Below are 14,028 nucleotides of genomic sequence, written 5' to 3' on the forward strand. Positions count from 1 at the left end.
CTACGAATATCGCAACGATCGGAGTGGTTTTACTGCAAAGTTTGGATTAGATGCTGACGCTATTCAATGTTCGATAAGAGTACAGACCATAGAAAAGGGACATCTATTTGTTTTTAACCTAAAAAAATTCACTAACACGCATTTTCCCGACGTTTCTTTAGCGATCAAAACAACCAACGGAAAGAGTGCACTTCGTTGACGTCAGCTCATTTGTCTTCCCTCTTATTGATTATGACAGATAGCCAATCAGCGAGCGAGAAATTAACAATTGTAGCGAAAACTGATTATTCGTTTTCATTGTAAAAAGTTTTCCTTGTAACAGGTCTGCGACAAGTGCTGATATTACAGAAATCGAAGACTTAGCATTCCAGAAACAGAAATCCCTATATTATCTGTAAGTTATTTATTCAATGACCTTAACCGATTATTTGAAATACACTGATTATAGTGTAAAGCTTTCCCAACAGCTTTATATATTTTTATTGATCTTTCAGATTTTTGGATGGAAACAAGCTAACAAAGGTTACAAAACAAATGTTTACTGGACCCAAAGATATTCTCTTCATGTAAATTGAATTAGAAGCACTCATTTTTCATAGTTATCTGGCCACTATTTGAATAATGGACGTCAATCTCATTCCAATCTAGCATAGTTTTGAGTGTGTGTGTTGGGCGTGGGGAGTGGGGGGAGGGGGTATCTTGGCAGGGGAAATCCCACCTTCCTGAAAATTATGAAATTGAGGCAATTGCAACATATTTACTCGATTAAAGTCAGACCAAAGCATTAGAAACTCCTAACAAAAATCATTTTTGGCTTTAAATGTGAGGGAGGGGGGATTGATGGGGGAAGTTCCCCTGCTTCCTCGGTCTTTATCTTAAACCCTGTATAACTTATCACGGAATTATGGATCAATTGCATTATACTTAAATACTTGATATTTTTTTCTGAACCGCGATGGTGAAACAGCAAACTTTTATGTTCTGTTTCAAAACCACAGCTAAACATTTTCGAATCTATATCATTTTTGTAGGGGTCTCGTTAAATAGCCCAGCAATTAATTGCGTTAAATCCCATGATAATGTTCTTCTACGCTTTTCAGAAGTCTTACCAATAACCCTTTGAACATCATAGACCAAGGAGCATTCAAGGAAATGAAAGGATTAGAGACCATGTAAGTTCTGATGTTATAGATACTTACTGATGTAAGTTCAAGATAAAAAATAACAAGACTTAAGCACGAACTTTTCGAAGTAGTCGTTACGTCTTCACTAAATAAAGTCATGACGCGATTTTGAAAAATCTATACTAAAATTTAATTCTTATCTAATTCTTTGCTATTGGTAAAATAGTTCTTGTTGTTACATGTACAGTGTTGCAAACATTAAAAGCTTGACACAGTAAACTTCTTACATATATCGTAGAAAATGCGTGAGTTTGTTCACGTGCCAAAAATAAGATTAAACGGAGAGTTTGAGAGGAGTATTCTACTATACAGTGACGACAAAGTTTTTGGATTTTCAGCTATCTTATCAACACTAACCTGCATGTGATTGACATTGGTTCAATATTTGGTTCACCAAGGACAAGCATAGTTCTGTAAGTACTGAATAATGGCGTTTATCTTGAATCAAATTTGGGTGAATTTGTGATCCTCACCATAACATACGATCCCACAAGAAGTCCGCCGGAATTGTAACAACCAAGCCATTCCAAGTTATTAGCTGTTCAAGAATTGTAGAAATGCGTTGTATTATTGGACTATTTTAGGGACGCTTCATTAGTAAATTGACATTTTATGCACCAAGAAACGAAAGTTTCAAGTTTCAAGTTTCCGATCACTTTTCTTTCACTTTTCACCACAGCAAGTGAAAAATCCGTATAAGAGTAACCAGCTGAGCGGTGAACGCGGCGCGCAAAGCATGAGTGGAAAAAAATGACCGGCCCTAGAACGAAAAAAACATGGCAGTAAAATGATTTTATTATATGTTATTCTTCCTTTTCATATTTCTCTTTCTTATAGAAACGTTTATTATATTTTAGTCAAAAGAAAACAAAAAAATAAGCCAAAGTTGGGTTACAGTTGCTCGGGAATAAGGGCCTGCGGCAAAACAGCTAAACGCGCTGTGATTGGCTGAAATAAAATTCAACGCCTACAGGAATAGTGTCTTTTACAGCCCCATGATGCAACGCGGCTTGCAACTCCGGAAGGGCTAAATAATACTAATAATAAAGGAATCCAATAATTTTCCCATTATTATTACTACTACTACTGCTATTTTCATCTTTTCCCTGATTTTATTTTAGTAAACCAATTAACTATTTTTATTTTGTTTTCTTTTCTTCAGTTCAAGCACGAAGATAAATATGGGAATGATTTCTTACAAATTCTTTCGTTCTTTTTTGACGAGTTTCGGCTACACATGTATTCCATATAGTAATATAGAAGACCTATGTATTCCATGTGATCAGGGACATTATAAAACCAATGCCTATGGCGAGCTCAAATGTCAAGAATGCCCACCGGGTAAATTTGTTTTTGTACGAAAACTTATATAAAAACTTTATTTTATAACTATCTCGTTACGGAGGTTTTCCATGCGGTAATGACGGTGACGGTGACGGTGACGGTGACGGTGACGGTGACGGTGACGGTGACGGTGACGGTGACGGTGACGGTGATCGATGATGATAATGATGGTGATCATGATCATGACGATGTTGATGATGATGATGATGATACTACTACTAATAGTTTGAGAATTGATTTAACTTAATACACCGTATGGTTTGTGATGTTTAGAAACTGACGTTTCGGACGTTAGTCCTTCGTCGGAGTAAATGTGATACTACTAATAGTTTGATGATCTGATGATGAAGATAAGAAAGATAACGATATTTATAACAATAAAGATAATGGCAATAATAATATTAATAATAATAAAAATAATGATAATAATAACAATAAATTTGTTAGGTGGTTTTTATCAAGACGCGATTGCATACGTCGGCGAGATTGTGCATGGTCTTGGATGTAAACAGTGTCCTGCAGGATCTTACGTCAAGCCGGAAAATGCTCCTGGGAAAACAATGGAATCGTGTTCTGCTTGTCTTGAAGGTGAGATATTCACTCAGAGCAAGGGTGGATCCAGCCAAAATTTTAGGGGGGGGGGGGGGGCTAATTGCGTTTCTTCCTTCGACACAAAGGAAAACTATAAAAAGAAGCATCTAATTCTTCAGTTTTGTTTTGTTTTGTTTTTCTGCTGAAGGAGGGCTTCAGCCCCCCTTCCTCCCCCCCCTTCTGGATCCTCCCTTGCAGAGTGACTACTTTGGCTGCATTTTTATACGACGTATTTCATGAGAGAGAAAAAACGAACATCAGTCTTTCAATAGAATACCCTAAACAATTCAATTTTTTAATAGGGATGTAGGCTATAAAGACATCAATTATTTCATACAATTATTAAATAATTATGAAAGCAATAATACACCTGAAACCTATTTCTAAAACTCATGAATCTTTAATGAGGAGAAAACAAAGGAAATCACTACTGTGACGGTGGTTTGGAAATGTGTTCTTAATTTGCATTAAATTCCGTAAACTTTTTCTTTGATTTTCTCCAAGGAATATTCATGAGTTTTAGAAGTAATTTGAAACACTTGAGAGAGTTCTTCCTTTGATTTCCAAACACCTCAAAGTCAGTTAAAAATACTTGGCTGCGCCTTTGGAAATCAAAGGAAGAACTCTCTTAAGTGTTTGAAACATTACTTAACGTATTTCACCTGAACCTTTTTTACACTAACGTATACGAGTTCTTATCCTCAGGAACAAACCTACAGCGACTGGCTGGATTCAGAGCCTGTCCTTGTCTGGATAACTACTACCGTCTGGACCGTTTTGGCAAATGCGCAGCATGTCCAATTGGATATCAATGCAAAAACGAAACTATCAACTTACTTCCTGGATTCTACTGGATTTGGAAGAGTAAAGAAAACAAACAGAACTACATCATGTTTTCCACCAAGCTACAGGAAGAACACAAAGACCTTAACAATAGCTGGCATACATTTAATGGATCAATACCGAAGGCCTATCCTTGTCCATTTATTGGATCGTGCAAGGTAAGATAAGGAAACCGTTAATATGATATAAATGGTATTTATAAATTTGCAACTGATGAAACAGTGCATTTTCCAATCAAACATATTAACCATCACATTGAAATTTTGTAAAAGCATGAAATTTTTCTGAAAGTGAACTACCGCTATGAATTAAGTGTATCTACGTTTGTGGATATTTCAGGGAGGAATAGATAGCAAATGTTTCAATGGATACGAAGGTCCTTTGTGTGCTATATGCTCTAAAGGCTATTACAGGATGTTCTCTGGATGCAACAAATGCCCAACTTTATATCTTTTTGTTGGCCAGTGCTGTGCTGTAGCAATTGTGGCTGGTATACTTGTGTTTGCTATAATCAAAGACAAGAAGTCTAATCGTGCTAATAGACGTTCAGTAAGTGACACTGTCTTCAGTAGTTTCAAGATTGTGATTGGATTCTACCAAGTGACAAGTGGTACTCTCAACGCCTATTCTTACATCAAGTGGCCTGCAGCACTCACCAAGTTGATGAAGTTTGCTGATGTGGTACAACTGAACATTTTCAAACTCGTTCCATTGGAATGCCTGAAACATTCCGTAAGGTTAACGCCATACGCTGGTCTTGTGGTTTATATCTCTTTAGACGCGATGGTCATTCTGATTGCAATTCTATATTTCTTCGTCAAAAAGGCCTTTACAAATATCAATCGTGATAACAAGAGGCTTTCCAAATGTAAAGCAAACTGCTATCGAGCAGTTTTCTTGGTCATTTTCATCACTTATCCTGCGACTTGTGAGAAGGTTTTCCAGGTTCTGCCATCCAGTTGCCATAAAGTGTGTGACAATGAGCAAGATTGTTCATGGTATCTTCAGTCAGACTATTCCTCGAAATGCTTTACAAGTTTCTATAACAGATTTGTCATCTTAGCCTACTTTGCACTCTTGATTCCAATCGGATTTCCTGTTGCCACGACCTTCTTCTTGTGGAAGTACTGCCAAAACAGTGGAAGTGACAAAGTTCATCTTAAAGTAAAGAAGAAGCGCTTCCAAGATGATGCTGCCGGCCATGAAATATCAGTTGGAATGAGGTTCCTTTACGAGAACTACAGTGAAGATTGTTGGTACTGGGAGATAATCGAGCTTGTTCGTAAGGTCATCTTCACCTCAGTACTGGTGTATTCCGGTCAAGAGGGACGATTATTTCTTGGAGTCACCGCCATCTTGTCTGGTTTCTATGCAGTGTATTTTGCTCACACACAGCCTATTCCACATTTGTTTGACAAATGGCTTCATCTGGGTGCTCTGATGGCTACCATGGCCAACCAGTTCATGGCGATGCTGCTAAAGATCCCTGCAGAAACAGTTTCGACTTTGGTGGATGTGGAGAGTGACGCCATTGGTATTACCGTTATGCTGATGTTTGCCAATCTCTTCGTTGTTATTATTATTGTAGGTAAGTCTATATTTGACATATTAACTATTATAGGCATGCACGTAGGTAGTGTCTTTTAACTTTATAGCCACCTTTTGGAAGCTATGAGCGGCTACTAATCGATGCATATTAACTACCCTACAAAATAATAGATAAGGAGACATGAAGACCTAGCCGTTAGGCAAGACACTATTTAATCATCTATGGTTTAAAAATTTACAAAGCAACGCCAATTTAAAGAAAAAAATCCGTCGTATCTTTTAGGTGTATTTTGAAAAGTCCCCACAAGCATCCCCGAAATTTTTACCCTGGAGTCTCTCACACCTCCCTCCCCCTTTCGGAGCTCAGGGACGTCTGGTAACCGTTTTCATCATCTTTGTGTTCCAGTTCGCTATGTGTACGGTGTTTACTTCACAATGCAAGCCATCAGAGAGAACCCAAAATGCGATTTGTCATGTGTTCTCTCAGTGCTCCAGGTTGTAAACTTTGGTCAGGGTCATGATTTGTCCACAAAAAAAGGCAAAAAGACAGGACGAGAAGACAAGATTGAGCTCAGTAATACATAAATAGAACTCGATAAAATGCACGTAAAAGCAAAAGCTTATCATTAGGAATTTGTAAAGCAAACATTTAATAAGTGCAAAGTAATGCGTTGCGGAATACAATAGAGAATCATGTCGAAAAACTAGAACATTTCTTACTGTTCAAAGCCATTGTTTTTCATCATTAGAAAACCATTAAAAGAAATATAGATATAATAGTTTGCATAACTGAAGTAAATAAAAGTCCAATAATCTAATTCTTGGGTATCACACGGGTTTCGGCGATCACACAGGTCTTCTCAAGGTCCTTATTTATTTAGTTAATCTAAACGTTTGGCTCATGTTGATAGAAGGAGACCTTTTTGAGATAATACAAGGGTTTATTATTTCTACTCGGCTAACAAGGAAGTACATCGACGCTAAAGGTACAAAGTACGTTACGTTGCATTGGTATGTTTTAGAATGTAGCTGTTAGCAATGTATTTAACACTTGTGTTTAGTTTCGTTGGACATATAGTTGTTTTAAGTGTAATACTAAGAGAGACCTTTTTTATTTTCATTTTATTTTATTTTATCTCTTGCTTTCCTGTACATGCACGCAGGAAGGACTATCAGTTAAAGCTCTTATCCCGGAACTAAAGCACAAGAAAGCGATGCTTTACTTATCTGTATTGTTTTTCTTTCTTTTTTAAATATTAATAGTACCTTCAAATTTCCTCGCACCATCTCGAAAGGTAGCTGTGCCTTTGCATCGAAGCGAGACGAACGGTGAGCTTGCAATGATAGAGACCTGTGAATGATTGTACAAGGTGTTTAAAAAGGTCTCTTGGATTGCAAGCTAAATCGTCGTTTGTCTCGCTTCGATGCAAAGGAAATCACCTATTTTCCAAATCACCTTTGAGGATTGACTAAAACAACTACAGTTAGTAAGAATGATTGATTGATTCGTTCATTCATTCATTCATTCCATTTTTTTATTCGTTTATTCATTCATTCTTTTTCATAGATTTTTCTGTTTTGTGATCATTCATTCATCCCTCCCTCCCTCCCTCCCTCCCTCCCTCCCTCCATTTACCCATCCCTCTACCAATTCATCCCTCTATCCATTTTCCCATCGCTCCGTCCATCCGTCCATCCGTCCATCCGTCCATTTACCCATCCCTCTATCCATTTACCCATCCATCCGTCCATGTACCCATTCCTCTATCCATTTACCCATCCATCCGTCCATTTAACCATGCATCTCTCCATCTATGTACCCATTCCTACCTCCATTCATTCTACCATTCCTCCCTCCCTCCATCCACCCACCCATCCATTTATCCATTCTTTCATCCATTCAACCATAACCGGTTTTTGGAACACCAGTATATGAAAAACTATTGAAATCCGTTGCCGCGAATCGAGGGAGCTGACAAGATATCTATCCTGAAACGTAAAGAAAATAGTAAAAAAATTAAAACCATTCCAAAAACGATGAATTCATAATATTCATTAGGAAAAAAATTGGACCGCCGTGAACGTATATATTGCATTTTGATTGGTTGCGGCATTTAAATACTTGCGCATGGTATTATGGGTATACATTTGTCCCATGAGTCCCTTTGGTCGTCACAAGCAAAAAAACATGGAGGAGTTAACTCGAAAGGGGACGAGAAACATTGCTATTAGACGGTAAGAAACGTTTAGAAGCTAAAAAATAACTCTCGTATCATTTAGTTTAGATGTTTTTGCTGCTCTGTCGGCCTTTTTTCCTTATATTTGCGGTCTTTTCGTTGAATTAGCGAGTGTTTCTTGTGGCACGTGTGAAGTTGTCGTGGGCGTAAAAACATGTTTTCAAACGTACATTTTGTGTTCGTAGGATAGTTTTCTTATCTTTGAACAGTTATAATATGTGTATTTATATTTTTTCGATCATCTTTGCCCAATTTTCCATTTATTTACAAGGAATGTCTAGAACCAATTTTCTTCGTACTTTGAAGACGAACACCCCTCCTCACCTACTCCTCCCTGAGAACAAAAAAAAAACAACAATGGAATAATTTGTGTAGGCATATTAGGTTTTGTGACAATTTTTTTTTTCTTTGAATAATTAAGCTTATGGAAAACATATTTTATACAAAATAGTGCTAGACAGTTTTTTTCAAATTATTAATTAGAGAGATTCCATAAGTCATATTTCACTCTCCTTTGTGCTTGGTTGTCACTCAACTAGCGACTTGTCCCAGTTATAATAGGCACTTTACGCATCGATGACGGGAAACCAAGACGACAGTATTTTTGACCGAAAAAGACTAGGTCGAGAAACGTCGTTGTCAACGTCGAGTCACCATAATTATAATCAGACTAGAAAGGAAGCTTATATGTTGGCTTGAAAATTATTGTACCGTTTGTAATCGTTTCATTGCGAGAAGTTTGAGATATTTTGCTTTGAAAAGTTTCTTCTTCTATGTGACTTGAACAGTTCCAACAACCTTGAACTTCTATATTGGATGAAAGAAACCATTTGAACTTGATATTTTGACAGACGATGAATGCAAACCGAAATTTTGTTTTTTAAAGAATGATATTTACTTACTTGCTTTGAAAATTCAATATGGCTGACGCTCGCATTTGTCTGAACAACTTTCAAAAATATAAAATAGGAAATATCCGAACTACCTTACTTAAAAAACTTCTAGTCATTCATTTTTTTTTCGTATATAAGCTTTTGGCCCAAAGAAACATTTTCACATAAAATAGGAAGGAAGATAATGTACTAAAATTGCTATCATTTTATCTACCTGGGAGAATATTCAATAAAGAAAGATGTCACCACCAAACTTTTATTGAAAAACACAAAGATTTATTTACCTTGGAATGTTGACGTTCACCTCTAGACATGAAACATGAACTTCAGAAGTCGTCAAGGTCGACATTTTATGAAGTCAATGTCATGTAAGCACGGGCGTCAAGCTCTCCCGTCATCATTGCGTTAAGTGCCTAATATTGTTTGTTGTGCCTTTAAGTCATATAATAATAATAATAATAATAATAGTAATGGGGTGCTTCTATAGCGCATTTCACAGTTGTCTCAATGCGCTTTACAGTTATGAACAGTGGAGGACTTTATGGGCTGCATATTAAGGTGCTATTAGCAGCCTTGCAGCTTACAATCATGACTGATTTGTTGGTACGTTAGTGTTATGCCTCCAAATTGGGACATGAAGGTCATGAAGGTTGATTGCTTCCAATGACGTCATATCCAATTCTTTCGAGTGTTTTTGTTTTAACTGGTAATGCTGAACACTAGTCATAATGAGACACCAATGAACAGCAAACATTGTGGAAAACTTCAATCAGTAATGATGATAATATTTGTGTGAACCATTAAGGTGACTGAGTGGTGATAACTAGTAGAGTACTAGCATGGAATGCGTCGGTGTTTCTAAATAACACAGCAGGAACTTGTGGATAAATTGAGTCACCGTAAAAAGCTTTGTGAAACTGATGTTTTGGACATTACTGTAGTCCTTCATCGGAGTTGGGTGGATTAGGTGACTGGCTACTTTTGAATGTTCAATTTGAGCCCATGATTAGTGTGTGCTCAAAAACCACTGGATAATCTACACAATTTTATTGAAAAAACTTACACATTTTGAACTTCAAGAGGGCAAAATCCTCAGCTTTGCATGAGACTTTATACTTTTTATAAGCTTATTCAAAAAAAACTTCTAAAAATCTATATCAAATTTGAATTTCCTTTATTCATTTCAGGCGAGGAACAATATCTGGAGATGATTATGATTGACTTACTTTGGTCCCTCAGTGTTGTTGCTAACCATATTCACTGGTATGTTAATGTATTACTATTGTACATGAAAATAGCAGACACTCTTGAGCAAAACATTACTTATGTGGAAGGGGTCATGAGTGAGTGCTGCTGGTTTTTAGAATTAAAAATATGATTTTCTTAGATTATCTTTTTGATTGTTTATAAATTAATACTGATAGTTTAGTGCATTCTTGGATGGGCTTCACTCCTCCTCTGCTTCAACATTGTCAAAATTTAAAAGACTTGTGTGAAGAAATATTTTCATGCAAAGTATATACACTTATCTTGGTAACCAGTCATTTCACCCACGGACCATTTCGCCCACGCCAATTCGCCCACGCATAAAGTCATCGATCATGCGTTTGCCAATTTGCCCACGTGTAGAATCACTTTAAGAAATATGTTACCATGATTAAAGAAAAGTACCTACCAACCCTACTTGACGCTTAAGCTCATCACTTCAAAACGCGAACTTTTTATACGAATACCGGTCGTTTCGCTACCACTCACTTTCGCTACCGTCGGTTCGCTACCACCCGGAGTCCTTTCGCTACCATTGGAATTACCAAAACAAAACTTCAATAAGAATTGTTAAAAAGAAACATAGTCCCTTGAAAGACATTTGTAAATGATTTTGAAGCATATTTGGAGCGATCATTTCATGATACGATCAGTGAAAGTGGAGATCTAAACGCGACCAAGGACAGCGTTCACTTAGCTGCCATATGAGTCCGTTTCTACCAACTTATGACTCGGATGACTTTATTTTCCTATTTCCCTATACTCTAATCTATGAAATGTGTGTTTTGGGTAGCTTTATCATTCTTTATTATTTTTTACTTGCCAAAGTTCGAGAAAAATACAAAATACCTTGTGCGCGCCATATTGTTTTCGTGTAATCAACAAGCTTTTTCTTAGTCGTTTACTAACAGTTTGTTTTCTTGAAATCCATTAGACTTTATTATTCGCACTAAAAAACTAAGACGATAGAGTGGAACGATCGAGCTCAATTTACGGTGTTTCATACAAGTCTTTTCGCTACCAATACATTTTTAGTCTCCGTAAAGTAGTTTGTTGAAAACATTACGATATCCTTCTTCTTCAATAGGGTGAGGTGTGAATAAACCTCAATAGGGTGAGGTGTGGATAAACCTTAATAGGGTGAGGTGGGGATAAACCTCGATAGGGTGAGGTGTGAATAAACCTCAATAGGGTGAGGTGTGAATAAACCTCAATAGGGTGAGAGTCGGGATAAACCTCAATAGGGTGAGGTGTGGATTAACCTCAATAGGGTGAGGTGTGAATAAACCTCAATAGGGTGAGGTGTGGATAAACCTCAATAGGGTGAGGTGGGGATAAACCTCAATAGGGTGAGGTGTGGATAAACCTCAATAGGGTGAGGTGTGAATAAACCTCAATTCTCTAGCTTCCCATACCCATAATACTTTGCGTCTTTGTGGGGTAACCAGAAGGTAAAAACCCACTGATTGGCTGATCAGGCAATGTTGAAAATACCTTGTTTGATAGAGTGCAAATAATATACCTGTGAGATAGCTAGCTAGCTAACTAATTACTTTCTTTTGGTTGCGTCTAGTTAAAATAGGCGAGCCCTGACAAGTAAACTAGTGCACGAGTGCTACTCAAGGGCCCACATATTTTTAAACACACTTCCCAAAAACTGAAACACTATTTTATTGAACATGCTTTTCCTTCGTATAATAACGTTTGCATTTTCGTATCCATTTATTTGCATATGGAGTTGTTACTCTAGTAAACGCCTGTGCCCTTGTCATGCCTCACTGAATTTGGACCATGTCTTGTCTAATTAATCGCTAACTATCTCCTATTTCATCCTAACTATTTCACGGGTATATTATTTGCACTCTATCCAAATATAAAATGAAGTAGTAAAAAACAGAAAAAGATAGAAGCTTGAAGAAGTTTAAGGTAGCTCCATATAGTAAGTTGTTCACCTGGCTCGCTCAGTTTCGCACATGCGCAAATACGGATCTCATTTTGATTACGTAATTGAATTATTTTTCTGCGCGATTTTTGAAATTAAAAATCTTGGAAATTTGGTGGTAAAATTTTAAAAAATTTTTACAGATTTTTTTCGATATAAAAAGCAATCAGCTTGCAAAATATTTAGTGAGTTCTAACGACAGAATGTTTTTAATTGTGAAAAGACAAATTGTGTTACATCTAAGGTTCTGTCATTGGGATACTGAGCCCACGATGCACAAAAACCACTGAAAAATCTACAAGATTTTATTGAAGAAACCTACGCGTTTTGAGCTTCAACAGGGCAAAACCCTCCAATTTTGCACGGGACTATCTATTTTTTAATTGCTCATTCGAAAAAACTCCTAAAAATCTAGGTTATGTCAACATTTTAGAAAAAGTTTAAATCAATAACACATGAAAAAATAGATTTTTGTAGGGATTTTTGTTCGACTTTATGAGAATTTTTAAGAGCACCGAAACTACAAAATATGACAAATCAATGTATTTTTTTGTATTTTTGTCGAAAATATCCATGTATTATCGTAGAATGATTGATTAGCCTTCATTCGTGCAACCATAGAGTCTGCAAATAACTATTATCTTATTTATAGTACACTCAACAAAATTACTCGACTCGGATTGGTCGAGAGGAGTACAATTATAGTGTTAATTGTACTCCGTAGGAGTACTGAATTAAGTCGCTATGGCAACACGGCCAAAACAATGTCAAAACAATTATTTTCTAACATTTTGTACTTAAAAAGCATAAATAAAATTTTAAAGCCGTAAGAACTAATCTTTTTTATGCATTTCAGTTGCACGATGGACTGAAAATCGGCCGCCAAATAGACAAAAATGAACGGCGTCGCTTCTCATTTTTTACTGAAATTTTGTTGAGTGAACTATAAACAACAAATCGCACGATCTTCTCGTACAATTTGGAATTAATAGACACTCGTAATGTTTTGAAAGTTATTTAATTGCACTCGCCTAAAGGCTCGTGCAATTACAAGAACTTTCAAAACATTACTCGTGTCTATTAATTTCCAAATTGTACTCGAGATTGTGCAATTTCCTTTACGAATCTTTATTTTTTTCTAATCACTTCCGGTGGCGCAATTTTTACTCCAAAAGCTCGTGCGTAGGCTTTCATTAAATGCTGATTATCTCGAAAACAAGCTCGGGACACCCTATTTTTCTTTCCTGATTTGGAATCAGCATTAAATTTCAATTCGGAAAATCGAAGTTTTAAAAAAAGTTTAAATCAATTTCCAAACGTAGGCAGCAGTATGATTTCACTTTACAAATTTAGAAAAAAATTCCCTGCAAAAAACTCGAGCTTTTTTCATTTTTTTATTACAAAAATGCCTCAATTATGACTGTCACGTTGCTATGGTGACCTGTCATGTGATATTTTTTATAAAAACTGAAACCTTAATTCACTAGTATTAGGTACAATGCACAAAAAAGGGTCAAAACATTATTTTTTTTTTTTAATACAACAATATGTAACATGTACTCAAAAGCCTTTTAACTATATGGAGCTACCTTAAGGTAAATTTTAAACGCCAAAACTCTTGATCCGTACAAACATTTATTGGAATAAACTGATAATCAATATTGTACAGTTATGGGGAAAAAACGTTTCAATATGGGACAGTTTTTCAATTGGTCACCCCTCAAGGTGCAAAGCATTATGGGTTATGTGCAAATACAGAATAGGGAGAGGTGTGGAAAAACCTCCATACTTGTATAGGGTACTTGTAGATTTTCTTGTAGAGTGCACATAATATACCCATGAACTAAGTACTAACTTTGTGCTATTTGTTGCCTAAGTCTAATTAGTTAAAGAAATAGACTAGCCGTGACAGGTAAACTAGTGCACAACTGTTACTCAAGGGTGCGCATTTTGAAATATTTTTAAACACACTTACAAAAACTGAAACAATATTTTATTGTACATACTTTTCCTTCATATAATTTTACATGATCGCATTTTCGTATCTATTCATTTGTGTATTAAGTTGTTACTTGTGCCCTTGTCATGCCTCTCTGAATTTGGACCATGTCTTGTCTAATTAAGCGCTTTTTCCTATTTCTTCCTAACTATTTCACGGGTATATTATTTGCACTCTACAT

General features: G+C 36.3%; 1 protein-coding gene and 1 long non-coding RNA gene across 3 annotated transcripts; both read left to right on the top strand.

Moving 5' to 3' along the window:
- Window positions 1-526: 526 nt before the first annotated feature.
- LOC116297781 (uncharacterized) lies at window positions 527-6,258 on the top strand. The gene is made up of 8 exons (XM_089035023.1): window positions 527-566; window positions 1,101-1,172; window positions 1,523-1,597; window positions 2,347-2,525; window positions 2,976-3,116; window positions 3,825-4,120; window positions 4,302-5,550; window positions 5,917-6,258. The coding sequence occupies exons 1-8, from the start codon at window positions 535-537 to the stop codon at window positions 6,093-6,095; spliced, it is 2,223 nt and encodes a 740-aa protein (XP_088891149.1). The 5' UTR covers window positions 527-534; the 3' UTR covers window positions 6,096-6,258.
- Window positions 6,259-7,682: 1,424 nt separating this feature from the next.
- LOC148908786 (uncharacterized) lies at window positions 7,683-11,968 on the top strand. 2 transcript variants are annotated; one of them, XR_016120688.1, is made up of 3 exons: window positions 7,683-7,745; window positions 9,828-9,903; window positions 10,841-11,968. It is a non-coding gene; the product is annotated as an uncharacterized LOC148908786 (long non-coding RNA). The 2 variants fall into 2 exon arrangements; XR_016120687.1 differs by lacking the exon at window positions 10,841-11,968 and having other exon boundaries at window positions 9,828-10,026.
- The last annotated feature ends 2,060 nt before the right edge of the window (window positions 11,969-14,028 follow it).

Source organism: Actinia tenebrosa, unplaced genomic scaffold (genome assembly GCF_029948245.1).
Source record: "Actinia tenebrosa isolate PJP-AT-01 unplaced genomic scaffold, QUT_ActTen_1.0 PGA_scaffold3__52_contigs__length_22856419, whole genome shotgun sequence".
Classification (NCBI taxonomy): domain Eukaryota; kingdom Metazoa; phylum Cnidaria; class Anthozoa; order Actiniaria; family Actiniidae; genus Actinia; species Actinia tenebrosa.